At 33.7% G+C, this 14,901-nt stretch overlaps 1 protein-coding gene across 3 annotated transcripts in view; it reads left to right on the top strand.

Moving 5' to 3' along the window:
* Positions 1–14,901, top strand: part of LOC114336016 (glycerol-3-phosphate acyltransferase 1, mitochondrial) — a 208,963-nt gene that overhangs the window by 123,848 nt on the left and 70,214 nt on the right. For all 3 annotated transcript variants that reach the window (XM_050644505.1, XM_050644504.1, XM_050644503.1), the window contains exon 2: positions 11,709–11,877. In XM_050644505.1, the coding sequence (XP_050500462.1) occupies positions 11,719–11,877 (159 nt within the window). In that variant the 5' untranslated portion in view covers positions 11,709–11,718. The remainder of the gene's footprint in view (positions 1–11,708; positions 11,878–14,901) is intronic.

Below are 14,901 nucleotides of genomic sequence, written 5' to 3'. Positions count from 1 at the left end.
TAGTTTAATATTTTGAAAAAAAAAAAAAAAAATTTTTTTTAAATAAAATTTTTTTTCTGGTGGTTGAAAGGGAATGTGACGTTCCGCCCCTTATAGAATCGATTATTGATGGGAAGATATTATTTAACTATCCAAAATATTATTTAATTATTTTCAGAATTATTTTCTTTCAATGTTTATTCAAATAGAACTTAAACCCATCTCAGAATTTTTAAATGCTTGATGACGTCACATTTAAAACGTGGCAACATTGGTTTCCCCACTTTGACAGCCAATGCTTAGTAGAGGGGTACGAAGGATTCAGCTGTGAACGTGAGCCTTGGATTGCCATTGTTTCTCGAGTGTTCGGTCTGAATCGTAGTGTGCGGGGTCATTAGACTCAATTATTCACCTCTAATTCTCAGTTCCAAATTGATTAAATATTACAATAAAAGTATAGTGAAGTTATCCAGCAGCAGTGGATTTGAAGAATTTTAGAGCATACTATATCCAATGAGTTCTACCCCGGTAAATACACATTTTATTAAGTATTTTATTCAGCCATTTTGGAAGTCCTTGACATTTGCTAACTAAGTTTCACATAGTCTATTTTCATGGTTTTTATGTTTTATTTTCATGGATCAAACTCATCTAGAGATAATTCAATATTCGTTGTTAATTTGTGCTTCCAGTTGGAAAATAGAGCAATTTAAACTCCATTTTTTATATTCCTTTCAAGTCTACAGAACTCCTATCTTTTGAACGATGATCAAATAAGTATCCATCGCTTAGTCTTACTATATTTCATCCTTGTATAATATATCTATATACCGGTGTATATATTATAATAAAATATTCTTTCACAGTAATTATATTTTGTATTTCAATTGGAAATTACTTGTGTTATTTGACCAAGGTCATCTGATAGCAACCTGATAAAAGGTCAAGCTGTCTAGTCATTCAAGTTTTGGACTTAATGACCTATTTCTTCTTATTCCCATAGGAATAAAAACACCTCCTCGTATCTCTTGCTTCTTTTTTTTTGACATTGGTAGATTGGTAGTAACACCACACTGTGTTTTTTTTAGCACCTACCATGAAATCTTAAAGCCACCCTACAACAACACCAAGGCCAGACCACACAGAGAGAAACAATCAATAGGCGACCAGCCTGGATTATTTCCACATTTTCTTTTTTTTGAGTACCTCCAGCTGCTTTCCAACAGTTTTGAGTACCTTCAGCTGCTTTCTACCAGTCTTCCTCTCCTGTACCTCCAGCAGGACAGCTGCTAGCGAGAGTTAGCACCCTTGGGTGCCCATTACATCAACTTCAAGATTAGGAAAGAGTGGTTTGTTTGGGAACATTTACTGTGCTCTTATTAAAGACAGACTGGTTTTGTGATATTTAGTACATTTTTTTAGTTCAATTGCACACACATTTTTCCTGCTTTATATTTTTTATAGGTTTTTTTTCTTTACAACATAATATTTAATTGATAGCGTTCCCCAACACTCTGCAATCTATAAAGGTATAAATTTCTGAGCTCAGATATTTTCCCTGATAATAGTAGTCGGTACTCTTATCTTGATTATTTTTAGGCTGTGTTCCACTTTTGTATAATTATTTAAACTCATTCCATTATTTTAGTATATGTTTAATTAAATTTTTAAAAATTAACTTCACATATTAGTCAAAATTGTAATTATTAACTTTATTTAACTTGAACTTATTAACTTTACTTAACTTTAACTTATTAACTTTATTTAACTTTAACTTTAATTTATTAAATTCATATGAACTTCTGGATTCTAATCCCTCAGATTAGTTTTTGGTTTCACTTGTTATTATTACTATTATAAACCACGAGTTAGGAAAAGGATCTGTGTATCCACTCGTAGGTTTATTTATTCAATAAGGCTTGTGCCTGTCCCACTCACAGTGAGGTATTTATATGTTATATATAGTATCAGGTAGTATTTAATTAAGGTGTACGTATTATAAACGTACAATTATTATTTGGTGAGGGTTCTACTAACCTAGTTGTAAGTTGTACTTCCTGTATTAGAGGTACCCGTAGTCAGTTTTTCTAACCTTATAAAGAGTATTCTTAGATCATAGTTGTATGATGATTTTGTAATTGACTTTCACTAGTATCACTTTTTCCTGTCATGTTAGAGTTACACACTAGTTACTTGTCCTAACTCAGAGATTGTTAAAAAGATCTAGTAGTTACATTCAATAAATATACATTTATTGTGATTTTTTTTTCTTATTACTCCTTTATTTTTAGTAGTATATTTTATAATTTAATAATCTTTAATAACTTTTCACATACTTGTACTACAAATTTAACATACTCTATAGCAGCGTAGAATACCTGGAAGAGCGTTAACCTAGTTATTCTTCTTCTGGCGCCCAAAAATTCATTCTATTTTCAGTATATTATTATATTTACTCTATCTATTTTCTGAACATTATCTTCATATCTTCTTTTCGAGCCATCATTGTCACTTCCTTTAATCTATTGTCTGGCCAAAAATAGCCGTGCAAATTGGCCGAATCCTTCCTTGAGTGTCAAGTGGCCCTTCTCATACATATTTAGCTAGCCATTCAAGTTATATCTATCTATTAATGATTTCTCATCTCTAGTCCTGTATCAATTCGATATTCTTTGTCTTGGCATCCTTCCATACAAATACTACTACAAAGTTGTATTTTAGTTACTCCAGCTTCTTCAACGGAGAAGCCACACATTTTTGTCCTTTGGCTACATTAAGTAGATCTTCTTCTTTACTACTTCTGTTGGAGTTTACCACTCCCTTTTCATTCACTCCAACAGAAAATCATCAGCTAGTTGTTACAAAGTAACACAAATGTTTATTTAACGGTTTTTGAGTTTTTGAACATTTTGTAAAAAAATATGAGGCTTATCCCCTTTTGTATACAAAAATTATATTATAAAATATGAACATAAAATGCAACAATAAAATAATTCAGTTGTCAAAATTTTCAATATCTGAAAAGTCGTCCAAATATTCAATGCCTTCCAGTGGTTAATTATTCTCAATATCTGGTAGAATCTGTTTGCAAGCAACAATTTCTGCCTACACTGTTTTTTGCAACCGCAAGGTGCACCTAATTTTTTTGGTTCTATTTTCTTCCATTTTGTATTTATACAGGGTGTTTCATTAATAATTGTCTATATAGTAACTGGAGAAACCTTGGCACAAAATACGAAGATTTAACCTAAAACGCTTAAATAAAATATGGTTCCTTACTGAGTTACAGGGTGTTTTGTCTAAAAATTTAAAAATTATTTTTGCTCAGCATTTTAAAACTATTTGACGTATCCTTTTCATACTTGGTAGAAAGTGCGACTACTATACACCCTACTAAATTATGATAAACAAACGTTTATAGCTACTACCAGAGGCGTACTACAGGGGATAGTGGATGGTTGACCCTTCTCAAATTCTACGCCACTGGAGGAATTACTACTTTAGTGCCATTTTTAGATTCTCCAATACTTTCTACGTACATAATATACTCTTCATTGGTAACGATAAAATCATTAGTTTTCGAGATATTTGAAGTTAAATATGAAACGGCATAGTTATTTTGCGATATGATTCATATGATTAAAATTAAAAAATTATTTGTACCCACTACTTTAAAACTATTTGGCGTATCCTTATCATACTTGGCAGAAAGTGTAGGTACTGTACACCCTACTAAACTAAGATAAATAAACGTTTCTAGCTACTACCAGAGGTGTACGACAGGGGATAGTGGCTGGTTGACCCTTCCCAAATTCTACGCCACTGACGAAATTGCTATTTTAGTGTAATTTTTTGATTTTCCAATACTTTTTATGTAAATAATATACTCTTAATTCGTAACGATAAAATGATTAGTTTTCGAGATATTTGAAATTAAAAATGAAGCGACACAATACATTAATCAAAATAACCGTGTCGTTTCATTTTTAACTTCAAATATCTCGAAAATTAATGGCTTTATCGTTACGAATGAAGGGTATATTATTTTTATAGAAAGTCTTGGAGAATCCAAAAATTTAACTAAAATAGCAATTTCGCCAGTGGCATAGAATTTGGAAAGGGTCAACCATTCACTTTCCCCCGTCGTACGCCTCTAATAATAGCCAGAAACGTTTGCTTAACATAGTTTAGTAGTCTGTACAGCACCTATACTTCCTGCCAAGTATGAAAAGGATACGTCGTATAGTTTCAAAATTCTGAGCAAAAATAGTTTTTAAATTTTTAGATAAAACACCCTGTAACTCAGTAAGGAACCACATTTTATTTAAGTGTTTTAGGTTAAATCTTCATATTTTGTGCTATGCTAAGGTTTCTCCAGTTACTATATGGACAATTATGAATGAAACACCCTGTATACATATTCGTAAACTAGATTTTTTTTAGTCTTGCGCTTAATTTTTTATGTCGTTGGGTTGGGTATCCTGGTGTCTCCATCTAGAAGGCGCCTTCTTTTCTGGAGTTGGCAAGAGAACTCGAGAAGTCTGTATGTATAAACCTATTCATTTTCCTACAATAAAGTAGGTATTTTACTAAAAAGGGATAAGCCACAAAAAACCTTTAGAACAATCTTAATATTTTTAAGTTCGAAAAATATAACATAAGGGGACAAGCCACACATTCAATAAACTTACTGTTCCTGAGTTCATAATTTCCCAATCGCTGCTACTTCCGGATACTGTATAGTCTTTGTTATCTTCGCTTTTATTTAAAAACGGATCTTGGTCACTGTGTTCAGAATCAAACTCAGAAAAGTCTATTTTCCATTTACATGCACGGGAATGTTCCGCCGCCATGTTGATTACTACTGTGGCTTGTGTCCTTCTGTTGCAGTATAAAGTAATGGTGACACAACGGGACTTAACTACAGCGGCGCGATCTATGAAAAAACTACTGAAATTTTCTGTTTGGGACATTAATATGGTCTTAAAGTGTGCGATCTCTACTTTATCTCATTTTTGACGAAATTGTGGCTTGTCCCCTTCTGGTTCCAAGGTCTTAAATTATTCATATGCTTTAATAATGCATTAGCTTCTAATTTTTCATCGTTTTTTAGATAGCAATCAAATTTTCGTTAAAGATTTCATTACTTGTCGTAAAGCTCGACGCAAAGCCATAACAGCATCATGTCTGGATGGCCACCGGGTTTCACATTTTAAGTGTTGGCACACGCGGTGAATCCAAAGTCATAATAGTACATAGTACCTACATACCATATTTTAATACTTGCACTAAAAAAACATAATCGTTTAATTATATCCTAAAAGAAACAACTCCTGTACACCATCAAAGGTATCATTCAACACTAGGTTCAGATTATGGGATGCACAAAACATAGGAAGCTGTTTTCTCAATGTCAGTTATGCACCTTTGTATGCCTGAATATACACCACTCATAACGTCCCATCATAACCCTTTCCTCTGCAGTTGTGTACGGAAAGGTGCTTTGATTGTATAAATTTTAAAATTTAATTTACAAGACTTTCTGCAATTTGGTCTAATATGCGAATAAATCCCAAAACACTTTCAACAACTTCTGCTTCGGAAGGTAAATTATTTTCATCGCAACTTATTTTTACATACCGGAAAATAAACCTCAGCTGATCGTGTTTTGAAATATCTTGAGTGGTATCAAGAATTATTGAACAAAAAAACAAAATATGTTTTGGTTTCCAATTTAAAGAAAGTAGAAGTATTAAGCTTGAAGGCTTTAAGCGGGCCCTGCGGGCCTGTCAGCTACGCCACTGATTTGAGGGTTCTTTGTGATATTGATACAACTAAAGGCGCGTTTACATGTATCCAGTAACTGGCGCCAGTCGCACTGGAACGACAGTGCTGGCATCATGTAAACGCTTTTTTGTTCCAGTCCAGCGCTGTCTCGAATAGAAGGCTGGTCTATTTTTGGTGCCAGTGACACTCGTCCGCGTCCCCTCTAACCCCGTGCCAGTGGTTGTAGACACGTGTAAACACAGCGTTCCAGTCGCTGGCGCTGTCGTAGCTGTGGTTTCAGTGGCCGTATTAGGATTTTTAATAAAAGTGCCAGTGAGATAGGCGCCAGTTACTGGATACGTGTAAACGAACCTATCCAGCGCTGTCTTAGTCAAGCACTCGCATTCCAGTGAGACTGGCGCCAGTTACTGGATACGTGTAAACGTTACTTAATGGTTTAACCTTATTTTCCACATATCATTGTCGCAGATGGTTCCGAATATCCTTCTCAATATCTTTCTTTCAAAAGTATTGATAAGGTTTATTGTCTTTTCTGTCGTGATCCATGTTTCTACGCCATATGTTGCTATTGGTCGTATGACAGTTTTATATACTTTGAAGTTTACTTCCCTTTGGATGTTTTTGAATACGAATACCTGCGACAGAGAGATGCTTTGTTAGCTAGCATTATCTACTTCGTTTCCTCCTCCTCGCTGCCGTCTTCAGTTATCTGTAGGCCCAGGTATGTAAGCTATTTTACTACCTCAATATTAGCGTCGTCTATTGTCAAATTCTGTAAGTTTCGTTGTTTCCTTGCTTGTATTAGGGCTATAGTTTTATCTACGTAGACGGCTAGCCCTATTCCTTTCGCATTTTCTTCAAGCTCCACATATAGTTCTTTGATGCTTCTTGCGGTTCATCCCAACAAGTTTACATCATCTGCGTACATTACAATCTGCTTAGAATAATTTTTTTGGGTTTATGGACATTTTTCTTATAACATATCCCATACATATATTAACCAGAGTCGTAGCCAGTCCATTTCCCTGTTTTAGACCTTTAGTTACCTGGAACGAATCTGTCAATATTGTTATTGAACTCGTACTTACGCTTCTATGAGTCATGGTGCCTTGAACTAATTTTACCAATTTCCTTGTTATACCAAATTCTTGCATAATTAAGTATTGTATTTTATCTCTATTTATCTTATCATAGGCTTGTCGAAAATCTACAAAGATTTTCATAATCTCCGATTTATGATCCACGTAAACTCCTTAACTTACACAGAGTAAATATGTTAAAGCACGACAAATTTAATAAACATAAAAATATACTTAGACATTATTGTTAGGTCATAGACTTGATAAATTTCGTGCTACACAACTTTTCATATTACCCCGGTAAGCTAACAGTCTCAGAAAATTAAGGGAGTGAGTTCTTGAAATAAAATTTAATACAAAGAGAAAAAATAGTCATTATTGGGCGCCATCAACAAATTAAAATATATTGCCATGTTATGTCTAGACGAAAATTACAAAAAAAAACTACTTGCAATAACATTCCTTAAATAGAAATCGGTACTTACCATTGATGTCTGAGGTAGTCTGTATGTTTTATTACAATAAGGATCAGAGATAGATTGTGCAAAATAAAAATATATATAAGTTTAAAACATATTCATTGTTTATTTATATAAAAAAAAAAGTTAAAAGGCAAAACTGAATTGGTAAGAAGTGAATAAACATATTAAGTCCTTCGCGTTTTCAAAAGTTCGAAGAAAAAGAATTAAACAGTTTGTTACAAATACCTGACAAATACTGCTAAAATACCAGCAGTGGTGCCGTGGGCTGCTGGCCCCGTGTAGTCGGCTGGAGCTCTGGTAAAGCGATACGGCGACACTTCACTTTACAATTTCTGATGGAAAGTACTATTACACAAGTTGTTTTTTATATGAAAGATAAAATTCCAGTCTTGTTTTATATTTAAAAAAAAGTAACTGCTTATTTTGATTATTAGTGACACATTTCATCAAATTGATGATAGAAAAATTAGTTTGAGCAATTGAACTTTAGTCAAAAGATCGGAACCACGTCCCGCGAAGATTGAATTAAGTTATTCTTGGAAAAGGCATACTCTACGCCACTACTAAACACTATATCATTTATTTCACCGGAACAACAACACCAGAAGATGCCGGTATGGTATCTACGGCAAACACATCCTCCTGCTACTTTCACTACAGAATCTACACAAGATTCCATCTGAGCCTAACTTTGGCACAGACAAAGAAAACTGGACTCTTCACTGCATGTCAGCTCAAACTTAACTCTCGGTCAGACCAAACTTAACTCTCTGCCAGACCAAACTTAACTAACCTTTTAGTTCTCCTTCAAACCCAGGTTCCCTCTTAAAAAAAAAAGAAGTTATCTCCCATTCTACCAACATCAGATCGTTTATCCAATAGAAATAAACCAAACATTTCTTCTGCCAATAAGATAGCGAGAAAATGATAATAAGAACATTCCACCGAAGATACAAGTCTTCTTCTTAACCAATGAAAAAACGCCCACTTTCCGTAAACAGATTTTTCGTTCTCAACGAAACTGCTGACTCTAATTCTAACGGCCAATTTTGAGAACTCAGACACTTGAGAATTTTATCAATACTATAGACGTTATTTATGTCGACATTCCAGGTCTAACATAAACATTTCCCAGTCTTTTTGTCTCAAAAAGTCATTAAATCCTTTTGATAGCTAGCCGAAGATGACACGTGCTCTTTCTTGATATTTGGACGGCAATGAAAAATATCATCGATCGTGGGATATATACAAAAAAAGGTTTCGCAGTATAACACTTGCATCTAATTCATTCGTCACCACAGGACCGGCCTGATATATTTATAAGACGATGAATTTGAGACCGTTACAATGTGCCTCTATAGTTTTTATAGCTGAGTTTGTCTCCCTTCTTGTGGATTGGGCATATAATTGCTTTTTTCCAGTTTCCTGGAATTTCTTCTGTGTTTAACACGTCTGTATGAAATCCATCTATCCGTATGTGTCCTCCGATTTTAAGAATTTCGTCTGGTATGTTATCAATATCTGGGGCTTTATTACTCTTCAGTGCTTTAATGGCATCGATTATTTCCTGTCTTGTGGGTGGGTGTGTTAATTCATTATTCTGGTTCTGATTTTCTGTTATCGCGAAATCCGGTGCTGGTCACTTTCTGTAACATTTTTTCTTGATTTTAATACTTTCGTCAGTTCAAAATTTCATCTCGGTATAGTCAGTTATAAATGTTGGAGTATGATAGTTACGTTGTAGAAAATATTAGAAAATATCGATAGTCGGAATCGATCTGGCATTAGCCACATCGCTGGCTTTTCTGAAATACGGATTCTTTGATGTTCTCTATGAATCGTTTCAGTTGTTCTTGATGTTACAGTTCACTTATTTTGTTATACTTTTGAAAGGGTAAGTGTACTTGTTACATTAGTGTTATCTGCATTGTTTGGTTTTTCTTAGATAAATGTTGCTACATTACTCTGGACTAATTAGCAAAATACAAGGAAAATTTATTTACCAGCAATTTTATTGCTGGAATCGAATCTTATGATTGTATATATTAATAATATAGGTATGCAAAGTTCGCAGATAGTGTGCTACTTTTTTTATAAATAAAATGGCGCCCGAAAATCGTGGTTTTTTTTCAATTTTTGCTGTATAACTCCAAAGATTTCAACTTTACACCAAAAACACCCAAATAAAAATTCACCATAATTAAATTCTGCATAGAGACGTGTTTTCCCAGATTTACTTCGACGAAAATTTTCCCCGGAAAATTCGGGTTTTTCTATCAAAATCTTTAATTTTCAACTAAATTTTGAGATAAATAATTGTTTATCAATAATTAAATAACTTGGTAATATAAAAGCTCTTTTCGTATAGATTATAATTCCAGAAGCAGATGGAAATTGAATGAACAGTTTAGCAACAATTGAATTGTTAATTAAAAATTTACGGTCGCTATAATAACCGCAATAATTATGATACATACGAATAACTATGATTTTTGTACAAAAAGACACTGTACCTATCTAATGTACTTTACAGAATTGAAATTGGACTATATCTCGGGAAATATTAAATTAAATTAAATCATGAAAACGTTATTGGAAAAAGAGCGGCAGGACGCTTCATTTAAAAGAAAAAACGTTTAATTGTAATGAGTGATTCCTGAGATACAACCGGTCAAAGTTGACCGGCATTTACGGCAAAGATATACATAAACAATAGGATCATAATTTTTGAACCATCACCGTTTTATTTTTGTCTTTTTTCTCCACACCGATTTTCATATCTTAAAAATAATCATAACATATTATTATAATAAAAACTACCGATATTACGAGTGGAAATTGCCAAAAATAGCAAAATTCCAATAAAAAATTAGGTTGGAGAAAATGTAATCTCAAAGTTCAAAATCGGTTAGGGTTCAAAATCGGTTCAAAATACGTTAAAAAAATGCATTTTCTCGGCTTCCCATGGAGCAATTTTCTTCATTCTTTTTTGTTCCCAAGTAACTCGAGTAGAGCCATCTAACTAATACATTATTAAATGTCAAACGTGCTTTTGTTTTGTTGTAATAGATTAATTTATTTATAAGAAAAGACAAACTACATATTATTTCTTATGTTAGTTCAACAACTAACAACAACTTAAGCAAATATATTAAGAACAATAAAAGCCGAAAGAGAAAGCAACTACAGAGTGGTGTGTACAAACTAACTTGTGGTGACTGTTCGAAAACGAACATCGGTCAAACTGGCAGAACTTTTGACAAACGGATAGCAGAACACAAAAGGGCTTTCAACAATAGAAAAACAGACACTTCTACATACGCACTTCACCTTCTAGATCATAATCATTCTTTTAATGAAGAGTTTCAAATTCTACATATTCAAAATAAAGGCATTAAGCTATCTTTATTAGAATCTATGGAAATTAATAAGTTAAAAAATACAGATATAATTCTGAATGACCAACTCGAGACAAACAGCTCCCCACCCCTCAACCTCTTCAGCTAAAGACTTTAAAAAGGCAAACCCATAGTAAACTAAATCACTTGAGAAAGGCACTCTGCCGAAACAGCTGTAGTCACATAGTTATAATAAATATTGTGGAAGTATAGAAAACAAACGTTTTCAGTGTTTTATTGTTAGATAAAATGAACTTCCATCAAGTAACGGTCGAATCCATCAATTATCAAAATAAAAGTAAGTGATGTATTATATTTGATAAACTTTTTGACTTGTCTTTTAAGGCACTGCAGATGGTTGTTTGTTCCGTGGCCTGATCTAAATCCTGCTTATTCTTCTTACTAATAGAAATCGAGTTTTACTTTCAATCGGTTTGCTAGCATTCGAGTAAAAAGCTGTAGGTGGTTATATAGGTGGTTTTGTAAGTTAATGGGCCTGAGTTTTCAAGATCTAATGTATTTCTTTTTTTATGAAAGAGGATTGTAACCGAATTCTTCCATTTATTTGGAATGTTTTCATTATTCAGACATATATATTAAAATTTGTTTGGATTCGTGACATCAAAACTGTGCCTCCTACTTTAATTGTCCCACTGACTACACCATCTTCCCCCAGAGCTCTATTATTTTTCATATTTTTGAGAGCATGGCTTTTTAACCATCTTAATGACTTTAAAATTGTGTGCAAAATAATCCATAACTGCAGCAAAACCTATTGCTGAAGACCTTGCATCTAAAATGTAAATTTATGTAAATCTAAATTGTAAAAAAATAAACTAGTATCACGAACAACCAACAAAGTAGTCTTATGTCAAAACAGTCTATACAAAAATTTTGGTGCATTGTGACATTAAAAACGTATATTGTTAAAATGAGATTACATTAATAAATGCATATAAATTAATAAAAATGTTTCTTTGCAGAGTTAACAAAATGGTGGACATAGTGACAAACCGTGTCTTTGACACATACAACAAATTTTCTCCGTCGAATAACAATCACAACCAATCTGTAGCAACGTCGACGATTATGAGAACGTTTTCTAGAGACCAAAAATTCAAGAGAACATTAACGAGAGAGGCTGATCAACAGGTAAGATTGTTATGGTTAATGAATTTCCTGTTCTAGATTTTGAAATCGTGTTGAATCCGGATATTAATTTTAAGCTTTAGTGATCAATACAATAAGAGGTCTCTAAGGTACCGTACACATGACAGCGCTTAACGCCGCGATTTACCTGATACACACGCGCTTGCATGTGTACGATACCTTCTGTTCCTTGGTAACTTGAAACGCGGCGTTACGCCTTCATGTGTACAGGGTGTAACACTGCGTCTATTTTTCTATTTTGAATTTATTCTATCTATACCGGATTTACGCTCAGTCCTCTTGGACAGGGAAGTGGGCAGCGTGTAAATGGTCACTCGCGCTGCCACTGCTCATGTCGCTGTCATTGCACGGCGCTCCCCAAATTGTCGGTTTTTTGAGACGGAAGTCAAAGAAGACACAGCGTGAATGCGAGTGAATATTCACATTTAGCCACTTTCGTTGACTTGCCGTCAGCATTTGAGTGTCAAAGGAAGTGTTGTGTTTCGTCGTTTCTAGGACAACTAAGTACTTACTTCTATTATTCTGTTGTAATGAAACGACCCTATTACGGTACCCCTATGTTTTTAATAATCAAGCAGATTGTATATAAATAATTGAACTTCGAAAATTATCCAAGAAAAGCGATCAATATTGATTTAGGGAACAAGCAATAATATATTTTTTAAACATGTAAATAATTATTTATACTGACAAGATATAATGCTGTCGTCGCAATAACCTCCACGTCTTCCATCGTTGCGAGTCGTTCGCTAAATGAGTTGAGGAGGACATTCGTGAGTACTGATGTGAACACTTCACTCGCGTCAATATCGTATTTCGGGCAATATTTCCAGCAGCGGCAGGAGCAGTGGCAAAGGCTGTATCGTCAGCGTATTTGATATTGTTGATTACTTCTCCGTCTAGTCTTACGTTGGGCGCCATTTTGTAGAGTTATTAGGGGAAGATAAAAGCTTGGAAAGTTTAGATACTGCTTCTAGTTTAGGTATGAGGTTGAGAATACTTAAATACAAAGGGGGTCTGGAGAAAACTAGGGGATATTTCTAAAAACTACTTTGCTACGGCGGCTCTTGTTTTGGTTGGAGAGCTGAGGTTGTGAGTTCGTTAAGAAGAAGTTAGGGATTAGGGAATATTTACTACTATCACCAATTTAAACAAGGGTACTTACAGATATCCTGGGGTGTTAAATATAAATCCTGGCTATATTTTCTTAGGGCGCCTAACCAGGAGTTTTACTTTCTATGATCCAACATCTTAACAACCGGGTAAAAATTTGACTCTAAAAAGCTTTTAAAGTTTGTGGTTAAAATTTTGCCAATAGGTTAGCGGTAAATAAACAGGACAAATTACAGTTATGGTATTTATTGAAAAATCATTCCTTTAGAAAACAAAACTTTCAGATTACATAAAAGATTACCTGCAAAAAAAAATACATCTACTTTTCTGAACATAGGTTATGGTGCACCAAAAGATAAACAATAAATTTATTGCATTGAGGATTTGATATCTGACTTAATTATGACTTGTATAACTGACTGACTGACCTAATTATGATATATGTTATAGCATTTGCATTAAAACAAAAATTTATATTCATTCAGGGAACAATGTTTACATTAAAGAATTACTGACTACTCCTCGTAGTACTTAATTATTGGAAATAACAACTTAACTATGTCGCCTGTCAAATATCATTCCATAAATCTTTTATTTTTAACTATTTCAAAAGGTTTCAAAAGGATTTAAACATTAACTCACAATTATGTCTTTACAATAATATTTTTTAATGATGGAAGCAAAATTATTCTCTGTTCTGTTCAACAATTTACTTTTTCATTTTTGTATTTTAAGTTACAAAAAGATTTATTTTTTTATGTTGATGAAAGAAATTAACATTATTAGTTTGAGAATTTTATAATTATTAAAAGTCACTATACCTTAAAATTCAAAACATTCACCATTGTGAAACTTGACATGACACTTGACAGCACGTACGTAGTTCATACGTCACTCGAAGGGGAAGGGTGTCGATGGAAAATTACAGATTGCACCATACCATTATACCATGAAAATACCATAAAACAAAGGAAATTTGCTTATTTACCTCGGGAAATAGATTTTCTAATCCAGGAGACAGGAGGCTTGGGTTTAATTCATCACTACGATATTAGTACCATGCCGGCTTTCACAAATACATACGCAGTATTTTTAAAAAGCGTATATTACACTTTTACCATCAAAAAAGAACTGCTACACCATCAAACTGATGGTACACCTACTTAACAACAACACAAAAGAACTTTGATAGATCCCATTTACTTGGAAATTCGTTTTGCGTCGCAAAAAAGCCGGTTACTGACTATCGATGTTTACTGATTCACTACCATTGTAAGAATGAGAATGACGCTACTCCGCTACTTTCCTCCTGACAAGATTCCCCGATCTTGTCATACGCAATTTCCGACTTCCGTTCTTCAGGGCCAATTAAGAGCTTCGATCTTTGTACCAAATTCAAACAAACCAATCAAATTGATTTTCAACATTTCTTCTAGAAAATTCCAACTGAAAATCTACGCATCAGAATTCTGTACATCTCAGCACTTCTCAAAATTGGTTAATATTGCGCAATAGCTTTCAACTGTACACAGGAACGGTTTTAGAAAATTCCTTGCAATCTGAATTTAAGTAAAAAATCTGAATAAAAAAAATTTGGACTTCTTAGAGAGGGATTGTAAAAACTATACAAATCTAAAAGATCACATTTTCACTGGTTTTATAAACGCTACAAGATGAGCTAGCACACGACCCCTATTCTCATTTAAAAAAATCATCGATTACGCCATCCCGCCCAGATGGATGACGTCACTAGTATACCATATATGCCACAATATCATAACTTAAAAATAAAAATCGACCTGTTTCGGGATTTTTCCTTAAAGTCGCCGGTTTACGAAATAACGAATTTATTCCTTTCATTTGCACCATACTGTCGGTGGAAAATAGTGTCGC

This window comes from Diabrotica virgifera, chromosome 2, assembly GCF_917563875.1.
Source record: "Diabrotica virgifera virgifera chromosome 2, PGI_DIABVI_V3a".
In the NCBI taxonomy this organism is placed as follows: Eukaryota; Metazoa; Arthropoda; class Insecta; order Coleoptera; family Chrysomelidae; genus Diabrotica; species Diabrotica virgifera.
Note: the sequence above shows the minus strand (reverse complement) of the source record. Positions and strands in the feature narration are given on the sequence as shown.